At 37.0% G+C, this 10,968-nt stretch overlaps 2 protein-coding genes across 2 annotated transcripts; both read right to left on the reverse strand.

The window, feature by feature from the left end:
• Positions 1–1,580: 1,580 nt before the first annotated feature.
• LOC139883034 (regulator of nonsense transcripts UPF3-like) lies at positions 1,581–6,519 on the reverse strand. The gene is made up of 12 exons (XM_071867264.1): positions 6,368–6,519; positions 6,076–6,182; positions 5,710–5,805; positions 5,518–5,616; positions 5,322–5,401; positions 4,707–4,817; positions 3,330–3,456; positions 2,850–2,923; positions 2,150–2,573; positions 1,924–2,022; positions 1,718–1,836; positions 1,581–1,619 (listed from the first exon to the last, which is right to left on the reverse strand). The coding sequence occupies exons 1-12, from the start codon at positions 6,517–6,519 to the stop codon at positions 1,581–1,583; spliced, it is 1,527 nt and encodes a 508-aa protein (XP_071723365.1).
• Positions 6,520–8,691: 2,172 nt separating this feature from the next.
• LOC139883035 (UPF0481 protein At3g47200-like) lies at positions 8,692–10,669 on the reverse strand. The gene is made up of 3 exons (XM_071867265.1): positions 10,334–10,669; positions 9,657–9,934; positions 8,692–9,565 (listed from the first exon to the last, which is right to left on the reverse strand). Exons 1-3 carry the CDS (start codon positions 10,667–10,669, stop codon positions 8,692–8,694), a joined length of 1,488 nt encoding a protein of 495 aa, XP_071723366.1.
• Positions 10,670–10,968: the final 299 nt, after the last annotated feature.

Genomic DNA, 10,968 nt, shown 5'->3' on the forward strand with positions numbered 1-10,968 from the left:
TTTTTTAATCAACTTAAACGAATTATAATAATCATCCAATAAACAAAGTTTTTGTAGGTTGATCATTCATGATCATATTGTTGACGTTTTAAACTTGAAAATTCGTTTGCAAAACTAAGAATTTTTATCGTTAGGATGATCAATAAAACTAAACTCACACAAAAAATCAAGCACACCATATCATGGACACCATTGATATGAAATGACGAAAATACACCTCAAATGATTATTTGAATAGTATTTTCGTTATTTTTTATCATTAGTGCAGTGTGTATGTTTTTTTGGTATAAGTTTAGCATGACTCATAGTCGTCGAGGGATGTTTTCGATGAGATTGCTCTGATTCTCAAGTTAGATATTAGATGACAACAAGGTGGCTGTCGATATGGTTTAAATTGATCGAGTTTTAAGTTAGATAGAGTGTAGGGATGATAATATCGGAATCGAAAGTAGAAGGATCAAACTGTTCAAATCTAAACTAAGGCAGAATTTTTTAGATGGGAAGAAGAAACAATCAGCGCAATCCATAACATAATTTTTTTAAATTAAAGTTATTTTTAATGGGCATAAGATAGGCCCATATTCAATTAGATCAAGCCCAAGTCCGTTTCCTAAATTACTGAACTTTTGGCCCTTTGCGTTTATATACCTGTGTTCATATCTTTTTTTTGTTTGTTTTTTCGGTGAAACTCAAATTCTGCCCTACTTTAAATTTTAACGGATCAGTCCCTCAACTCTGAAAACAATCCACTTAGTCCATAACATCAACTCATTTAGGAATCAATTCCGTCACCTGCTGATTGATCTTTAGACATCCCTCCCTCCCTGCCTCCCTCTCTCTCAGCTCTTCACGAATTCAGATTGCCTGCCACTGTCGCGTCAAACCGCCACCACCGTACCGTGCCTGGGGAATCTCCACAATGATTGGGTTTGGGAAGCAGAATTTTTTTTCTTCCAAACAAGGACCAGGGAGCGGTACCCTTTCTATATCGGATAGCGGAAAGCTACCCCCGTCCCCTTAACATCACTAATTCTATTACAGACGATGAGATGAAATACTTTTCAGACCAGCCTCTGTTTCGCTTCACTGTTGCCGAAATCAAGAGCTTCTTTCGAGAAAGCATGGCAAAATTATGCATTGCTAAGAAGATCAATGGCAAATGACATATAATTTAAAAACTACTTCATACATTAACATCATGCAAATATATCCATTTAAATCAGAGAATATTATACCGTTTAGTGCATTTTCCAAGCCAAGGTATTTAAACAAACACATCAGTTTGCTCATTTAAATAAACTACAAGGGAATAAGGAGAAGAAAAAAAAAAAAGGTGAATATCCCCAAGCACATTCTAGTAAGGCATCCTTCCTTAGTTTCCTATATCCTCACTTCTCAGCATACTGTACCATTAAATTTTTGTCTTCATATTCTTTTTACAACAAAGCTTCACTTTGCTACTTCGGCTTAGGATCTCCGAATTGGCTGAGCTCGAGCCACTTCTTTGGTACTTCGCCTAGGGTTTTCCAAATTGGTTGAGCCACCCTTGAGTAGTCTTCACGCAAACCATATAAACTGATTTAAGAACCAGAACTTGATTTTTGAACCCAGACTTGTTTCTGTAAATTTATTATAGAGCACCATTAACCTTGTCGGATGAAACGTCCGTAAATGGGAATCCTAACTATGTAAAAATGTCGATGACTTAAAAGATTACCTCATGAGAACTGTGGGCAGAAGAAGCACCACCTCGTTTTGAAATCTTGCCATCATTTACAGTATCACCATCTTTAACAAAGTGTGCCTGTCCCCTGCGCCCAACATGTTTATAGGAGCCTAAAATAAACCCAACATCAGAATCATAACAATTTAAATAAAGAAACAGAGAAACACACAAAAATATAGAGTTTGTAGGAGAGAGACCATTATCAAGAGAAGCATGACTATTGCGTCCAGATCCAGGATTCCTGACATCTCCACTTCTTGTGCTGGAGAGTTCAAGTTTGGCATCTCCGCGACTTCCTACAAAAGGGAAAAAAACAAAGGGAAAATTTCATTTACTGAAGGGAAAGAGTATAAACTTATTCTAATTGAATATAGAAACCACTCATTTCTTATGGATGAAAACATCTTGTATAAGGGCAAGAACCTTCTGAAGGGTCCGGTTGAGATTGTGAATATTGAGAAGTAGAGGATGACAGAGATTCATCACTTGCATATAATCCATCGGAACGACGAAGTGTCCATACGCCGCGATCAGGTCTATCCTTGTTTCTAGTGCGCTTCTCTTGCTTCTCATTATAGAAACCATGCGAGTCATTTCCAAGACCTCTGTCTTCTGGAGTCCCATTTGAATCCTTCAGCGCAATCTGAGCATGGTGGGGCCGAGGCGGGCGTTTGTCCTTGTCCAAAATTCCAGCCTGCTCAGATTGAGAGCTTTGGCGTGCATCTTTATTCAGAAGTATGCTTCGGATAATCTTTCCACTGCTCTCATGCCGTTGGCTTTGCTTTGGAGCAGAACCAACTGTATTTCTAACTGTTGCATTCTGTTGCTGCGACATGCTGCTGGAATTCTACAAAAAGAATTCCAGATCAAAAAAATTTATATAGAAACATACAAAGCACTGTGGAAAATAGAGCATTCTAGATACAAAGAGGTACTCGTCGATTTCTAGGTTTCATTGTAAATTTCATTAGTTACTTCAAATTACGTAACAACTGAGCAATTAAATTTAAATCTGCATACTATGAGGTACATTCCCAACATCCCATCAGTCCTATGTCTGCCTTTTGACAGTTATTAGATATTGCATGTCTTATCTTATCCGAGACATGAGAAAAAAGCTTACATGAGAAAACTCTTTTTCCTTCCCCTTCAGCAGCAAGATTTTCTTCTTTCCAGCATCAGTAATTCCAGAAATCCCTGAAGCAAAACGAATCAGAAAAATACTGGGATCGATATTGACTTGATTACTAAGTACTAACAACAAATAAAAATCAAGGAAAAGAATAAAAGTGAGTATGGCGCTTTTAATTATGATCATCACAAGATGCAGAGCAGGAAGCAGAATCAAAAGTAGAACATTAAACCGTGATAAACACACAAACTACAACAAAAAATCCAAATAAGGCTAACTCATTTCATATTCATCCCTTTCCAAGAAATAAAAGAGTAACTTGCATAAAGCAAGTATAAAATAAGTCTTCAAGGGGTTAAAAGACATGAAAAGCAATCTCAAGATAGAAACGACAATCAAGAATATACTATATGAAACTGATTATATGTGAGCAGGAGAGAAGCACCACTACGATATTCGAATTCAGCTTACCAGCTGTGCTGCTATGATCTTCCAAAGCTTCACTGCCAACAGCACCCATAGGATTGCTATCTCTCTTTGCAACCAAAATTTGGGGTGATTTTTCTTTTCCGCCCTTTGTAGGATCCCGTAAAACATACTACCAGAAAACAAGGTATGCACATTAGTCCCGAATTTAAAAATGTCAACATGATCCATCAAAAGCAACAACTATGAAAAACAAATAAAAGCCAACAGCTTGAAACAAAAAAAGCCATGACGACATTAATGAAACTAGAAAATCAAAGCAGCATGTAGAGGAAAGAATCGATCATCACAATCCTAGAGCAGCTCCACTTATACACAGTAGTTGAAAACTCTATCTTTTAAGCATATTCTGATTGGAGTAGACTGAGATGTAGTGCTTTAAATGTGGGAAATGTTGCGCTTTTTCTAATTTTGACGCGTGGAAAATAATTTCCACATCATTAATATTTCATTACTTTTCTAATTGAGACTTAACTCTATTAAGTAGAACTTAAAATCTGTTAAATCCAATAACTCTTTTCCCCAAAATAGATAAACAAACCCTTAATTGTAAAACCATCCATGGCAGCTGATCGTCCCAACTGCTGCCGTCATCACCGCAGAAGTCCCACCCATCAGTGTCCCACCCATCAGTGCCACCACCACCACATCCCTAATTGCACCTCTAATCCACCACCAACATGACACCTGCAGCCCCCACCACCGCGATACCCATAAGGCCACAACTACCACCACCACACTAAAATCCATGAAAATCAGCACAACCGCTATCACCACCATCCTTCAACCGCGGTTGCCGCCACTCTCCACCGCCAAAGTTTCTCTTCGCCCAGTTTCATTTCAAAATTCGTAACAAATTCATTTCTACTCGAAACATACCAAAATACTTTCATTCGACTCGAAACATCCATATCTATCTTTTTTGTCCAATAGCATTCCCCTGATTCCACCCCGTTTACGAGATCTGGAGCTTCAAACTTAAGAGTTCTCTTCTTATGCGACGCTGAGATTTGATGTTATTTCTGATTCCAATCAGCCCTCGATGGCGGCTTCTTCTATCTCCTCTCATCAGACCGCATACATCGTTTTCTTCTTCCTCCTCTCATCAGGCCGCCACCGTTGTTTTCTCAGATGGGTTTTTGTGGTATTGGTGGTCAACTATTCTATAGGAGAAGGTTGGGTTAACGACGTTTGTTTTGAGTTAACGCTGTAACATATATGTAAAGAATGCTAGCAAGCAGAACTACAATGGCATAAAACCGGAAGGTTCGACAAATTGGTGGGTACAATAAACTTATAACAGAATTGATTCCATCAGTCAGCAATGATCAAGTATTGAAAGATAGACATGAGCATAAATACCATTGTGGTCGAATTCCTCCTCTTCTCAGAACCTCGTTTGGAAGAAGCTGAGCTAGAACGACCTGAGGATCCACCAGCCCTCCTGGTAAGTTTCCCATTAGCCAGTGTTCCCTATCACAAACAAGAAAGTTAAAAATCAATAAGTACGGAAAATGATCGATAGACAATAGTTAACATGATTTTCATAGTAAAGAAAGCCATCCATTTTTATCCCAACCCTCATTGATATGTGGCTCTAAGTTCAAGGATGGGAAGGGTATTTTTCATTATCAAGGAAAAATTTTATGTGATAAAGTTAACTACTACCTCCGTCCCAAATTAGATGCAAATTTTTACATGCAAAACAGAGGCAGTAATAAAGCAGCAACGACCAAGACGAAAAGAACAAGACATAAGGAAATGAAAAGGAGACTGAATGATATGTTGATAAAGGAGTATCGAGTAAGCTGATTCCAACAACATCCATTAACTAACTAGAAATTAGACATTTCTATATTAAAAACGGCAATAATTAAAAAGCCTGAAATAGACATGCTAGAACAAACAATCACAGTTTTCATTGGAATTGTTCAGCCTCAAAAGAAAAAATTTGAAATCACCAATGATTCAATATACCCGAGATACACCCTTTGCAGCTCTTTTTTGTCGAACAAAATCCATCAAGGGGGTAATTATAGGAGCTTCTTTTGCAGCACCTGATAAGACACAATGCAGAACAATAATTCAGGAGAGGGAGTTTCTTGTAGCTGTTATTCAAGACTGTTAAAACTGATTCAATATTCTGTAAATCAAAGCAAGTTTTGAGACAAACCAGCTCGTTCTGCTTCTCTTCTCTCCAGCTGTATCTCTGCACTAGGAAGATTCTCGACAGGTTTCGCAAGAAGCTCAAGGAACTCCAAATACTCAGGATCTAGAACAGAAAGAAAGCTTGTAACTACAGAAATAAAAATGATTCGACAAATAAGTCACGTATCCAAATCAAAACAAAGTCAAAAGTAAAAACCTCTGCCAATGGTCCCTTCGCGACCATCCTTTTTAGGCCACTGCTTTGGAACATGTTGTGAAGGAGCATACTCCACGATAGTTTTAAACTGAGTACCTAATACATAAAGGCAGGTTCTCACATCCCATAACTCAATGAATCAACTATATTTCTAATCTGACGACATGAAAACAAGAGGAACAAACATGATATTTCAACTAAAATTGTAGAAAGGACCCAAATTCCAGATTTACCATTTCCTCTATTAGTTGTCACAACTAGAGTACGGTTTGCTCAACTTCAATTATGGGATAAATTTACATTAACATCAAAACACCCCTCGAAGAAGAATTTATGCAGTAAACCATCTCTCCGCATAAGACTTACCTTTCTCATTAACAAACACATGCCCATCGAAGAACTCAGCAAATTCAATAACATCCTCTGGCCGCTTGAAGTCGATATAAACCCTCGAATAAGACTGATTCTTCTGGCTGTTAACCACATATTGAACTAATATAAGAACAAGCGAAAGTGAAATATTCTATTGTAGGATAATTTGATTTCAGCATGATCCATAGTCTATCAAAATGCACGTCACCCCATCACCATTTGACGTAAAACTAACAAAAATCATGCGCAAGCTTCAAATTAAGAACACATTAACACTGTAACCAACCTGTTCTTCCCTTGACGAAATTTGGCCCAATTATAGCGACCAGCAAAACCAGCGTCGATTTGCGCCATGAGACTGTCTTCGTTGATCGCCGGAGGCAAGTGGCGAACGACGACTTTGGTTCGATCCAACTGATTACTACTATTATTCTTCATATTTTTATCTACCGGTATCTAAATTTCAAGCGAGAAAAACCCTAATCAGCTATTTTGAGGAGTTTTGTGAGATTGGGGGATGACAAGAGAGAATCAAAGGAAGGGGTGTTACATCCTAACTCATCGCTAACACAAATCGATTGAAGTTCATAAGCCCTAATTTTGACTGGTACCCGCCATAGAAACACAAAAAGGATATTCTATTTCAAGGAGGGAAAGGTCGAATCGATAAAGGCAATTGAGAGAGAGAGGGTTGAAAAAGAAAAAAAAAATCGGTTCTGTTAAACTCGAAACGGTTTACGTTTCATCTAGATCGGTTCTTTTCGGTTTATGTAATTTCGGTTCATATACTCAAGTTTATGATCGATTTTAGAAGTTCATGTGTTTTATTTTATTTTTTCGCCCGAATAATATTGCTGATGCATGAATTGTTTATTCAAGATCGTTGGAACAACATCCTATGGGATTAGTCCAGTGGTGATGCGGCCCACCTCAAATAGTGAGGTCAGGGTTTTGAGTCGCACTGTCCGCACAAAAGTGATTGTAATAAAAAAAAAATCGTTGGAACAATTAATCCTCAATAATCCATTGTCAAAGTCAACTCTAAGTATTGTTTTCACGCTCATAAGTTGTACATGAAGATGCTTATATCTTTGATTACTCCCTCTCATCTTAAGCAAGACGACAACATTGGGATGCTCCTTCTATGTTGTTGCATATTTTCCATCAAACCTATAGCAAAACATAGAAGGAAAATCATGATCAGTTCGATATGAAGCTTCAACGGTTCTAACTGTTATTTGGGAGATTTCAAAATAAGCTTAAACACTGCTATTATGGAAATCGTAAATTATAAACACTCTAAGAATCAAAATAAGCTTAAACACTTCGATTTATTCTAATAAACAACAAATAATTAATAGATCGATTAGCCTAAAGACTCTCGGCTTATTAAAAATGTAAGAAGATAACGATGTGTCGATGTCACATGGGGAGAAAATTAGAGGGACTAACAACTTGAAAGAAAATAATAGGGATAGGTCAATAGTGTGTACTTGTTCACATTTGAACGCACCTGCAAATCTTATGGCAAAATAAGGAAGTAAAACTTGTCCAAATGTCATAGAATTTCAGGGTTAGGGATTATTTTGCCGTAAGATTTGCAGGATTCATTTGAATTCCTCGAATGTTCTTTACAACAAAAGGAAATTTGTTTGGTTTCTTACAGTGTTAATATTTGGTGTTTATGGAATGCAGAGAAATTGTTAAAAGGGATCGGTTTACTCCTATTGCGAAACTTATTGCAAATGAAGATCATAAAAGGAGGGTTAGGATTATCCATTACTGATAATAGTAAAGGTACTGGCATTGGAACTAATAAAGCTTCTGGTCTTCACAATTCGTAAAGGATTAGAGGTAATCACGAAAAGATGAAGGTACTTATATATATGAATTATAATTCCAGGTGCTTTATTTTCTTCAAAAAGGCGATCGGCCGGTTTAATTCTAATTTATCGAGTTTTCAGGTTGGCTGGACTACATAATCGTACAAAAAGTTCATCCAGCCAGTGGAGCAAATAGGAATAGACCAAGCTATTCCTTCTAGAATACTTGAGCTGTTGGAAGTGGAAAGATTGACAAGGCATAACGTTGCAAGTCATCTCAAGGTTTGTATAGTAATCTTACTTTATTCAATTGCAAAATGTGTAACTTGCCTCCGTACATTATGCAGAAATACAGAATGCATCAGACAATACATTATCGAGGGAAGAAGATAGAAGATGAGCACAACTAAGGGAATGGAGTTATAATTATCAACATAATAAATTTATAAATTAAGGCATTCAAAATCAAAATGTCAATTTCAAGTTGCGAGCCTTCCACTAGTATGTATATATATTCATGCACAATTATATTTGATTAACTAATGCAGTGGAGGGTAGCATGTAATTACTAAAAGTCTGTGAATCTTAAAAAATCGCACTTTTGTCCATAATTTATTGTTCAAAAATCATAAATATTTATTTAAAATGAAGTATTTATTGAAGCAAATACAAGGGTAAGATCGAAAAAAAGAACTCAAATAAATATGAATTTTATAAAACGATACTTGAAGTGGACCGAAGTAAATTTCATTATGCGACACTTAAAGTGGTGGACCGGAGAGAGTATTTACTTTATTTTAACTTGCAGGATGGAAGTTATGGTCTGTGTCATGGTGAGAATCACAATAAACACGGCTGCTATCGTAGCGGTACCCTTCCAAAGATTATTAAAGTAGTTCCTCTTTAGGACTGTCCAGCAATAATTCCACCAACCCATCCAACTTCTAGAATAATCATTCAGCTCATCACAAATGCTTTTGTAATGGAATTTGTCAATCACGACATTTTTTACAAGACTGTCGACCAAGTCCACCACTGCTTGATTGCTACCTAGTGAATTTATTACTACCCCACTTTTAATGAGGATTTCCACGTCGTCCCTGGATTTAATAAGCATCCCCAATAAACGAAAATAGCTGAAAAAGACAGGATTCTGTTTTAAAACACATTTCTCCATGGCTATCAGGTTGCTATATATCCTTTCTGAGTTGTTGTCTACCTTGAATATCGGCACTTCTAACAGTCTTTGTATATTATAATAGCTGACGCTAGTAGACTTCCAGGTTCCAATAATGCGGACTCTTGTGTCGGACAACTTCTTGGCTCCATCAGATAAAGTACCAAAGTATGATCCTCCTTCCGGTAGGTTTGGTAGGGACGGAGAAACATCCCTTACCCAACCAAGGATATGCCACCTAGAAAACTTTTCGAGGGGATAGAAGGAGAAGATTGGAATGAAAAAACAGAAAAATGACGAGAAAAGTTCAGTCAAACTGACCCACTTTTCTTTATTGGCACCAGCAAGTTGATGCAAGTTAGCGAGAACAAGGTAAGGAAGTTGATTCTCAAACAACAACAAGTCCACCCGAATTCTATCCCTCAACAATGGTTCGTGAAGCAGAGAATCATCTGCGTATTCAGGGAGAGTCTTATATCCATACCTAAAAAAGAGCTCAAGTAGGAATAAGGAATCCAACAAAATCATTTCCACATAGTCTAAGTCATGGAGATCAGAGGGTATAGAATAGCAACTTCGAATGCCCAGTTTCATTCTTTGTAAGGAACCGTACAAACAACGCTTTCTGTTTTCCGCTACGCTCTAGGAAACACTTTCCATAATACAACTTATGCTTTACCATGTCAGCAAGTTCTGGTCTTCCATGGTGTATAGGCCCTATAGAAATTAACTGAGGAGAGTACGCGGCTTGGTTTAAGTCACGTTGTTCCTTGTCGACCTTACAGATACACCTAGAGGGCCATTCTATTGCTTCTGAAATTTCAGGAACATCGGTTTCGAAATCCTTGCCCTCCTGCTTCCCCACAACCAAAATAATGATTGCATTAATTCACAGCAACAAATATTCATCGCGGCTTTGCTAGGCTGTTAAAGAAGTTGATTAATTTACTAACTCTAGTTTTAGTTCTTTCACAAAGTTATTGTAATCTACTAAAGCCATCGAGATTAATTAAAGATACCACCATGGATCGGTCGAGTTTATACAAATAGCCCTATACAGTATATGTTACATTTGAATTTTGTATTTTTCGTGAGAATTACTCTTTTCGTATCAAAATACATGTTTCATAAGTACATTCAAATGAATATGTATGTAACACATGCTAAATTAGATGAATTTACAAAACATTATGTATTTTGAGACGGAATTAGTACTATTAATTATTAATAAAATTAGACATGGCAAACGTACCAGGAACTTAGTTTCGAAATAGTATTCTTTATTCAATATTGCCCAAGCCAATGATGCAGACGATATGTACATAATTTTTACGAAAATTATCGGAGAAACTGCTTGTTGAATAAAGTGCAATGCATGAGCATTCTTTAGTTTCTCTTCTTTGTGCATTTGCTCGGAAATTTTGGTAGGTTCCAATGTTTTCCCATATTTTATAATCTTCCACAAGCCTTGCGATTTGAAAAATGTCTTCATCTTTATTTGCCAGTGATGATAATCTTTCCCGGCGAAGATCGGAAGTGGAGCGAAACCAAAGCTAGATCTAGAACTTTCCATGCTGATTGCTTTCATTTCATGTAATATTGACAACTTCTGAAAGGAAATCAATGAAATGAAAAAGACGAAGTGATGCACTCGGTGCCTAAGACCCACGCAACTGATTCGATAATCGAATCCACAACACAAACAAATGGAATATGGAAGAAGAACCTTCTTTTTTTTTTTTTTTTTTGAGAATGAAGAAGAACCTTCACGATAAAACCCTATAAATGGCTATGCTCAGGATCCTAACAATGATGAAAGGTGGAATAAGAACAACTAATCCTCATTAATCCATTTTCAAGATAATAAGAAATCAATGAAGGATTCTC

Source organism: Rutidosis leptorrhynchoides, unplaced genomic scaffold (genome assembly GCF_046630445.1).
Source record: "Rutidosis leptorrhynchoides isolate AG116_Rl617_1_P2 unplaced genomic scaffold, CSIRO_AGI_Rlap_v1 contig341, whole genome shotgun sequence".
In the NCBI taxonomy this organism is placed as follows: domain Eukaryota; kingdom Viridiplantae; phylum Streptophyta; class Magnoliopsida; order Asterales; family Asteraceae; genus Rutidosis; species Rutidosis leptorrhynchoides.

Bases quoted from the DNA above. Each gene is read 5' to 3' on its own strand.
- LOC139883034 (XM_071867264.1), bottom strand. From the start codon at position 6,519: ATGAAGAATAATAGTAGTAATCAGTTGGATCGAACCAAAGTCGTCGTT. The intron at 3,457-4,706 runs GTATTTATGCTC...GTTTTCTGGTAG, and splicing joins GGAGGAATTCGACCACAATG to TATGTTTTACGGGATCCTAC. The intron at 2,574-2,849 runs GTAAGCTTTTTT...TTCTTTTTGTAG, and splicing joins AGGAAAAAGAGTTTTCTCAT to AATTCCAGCAGCATGTCGCA.
- LOC139883035 (XM_071867265.1), bottom strand. From the start codon at position 10,669: ATGAAAGCAATCAGCATGGAAAGTTCTAGATCTAGCTTTGGTTTCGCT. The intron at 9,935-10,333 runs GTACGTTTGCCA...GTGGGGAAGCAG, and splicing joins ATTTCGAAACTAAGTTCCTG to GAGGGCAAGGATTTCGAAAC. The intron at 9,566-9,656 runs GTTGCTATTCTA...GCTCTTTTTTAG, and splicing joins AATGAAACTGGGCATTCGAA to GTATGGATATAAGACTCTCC.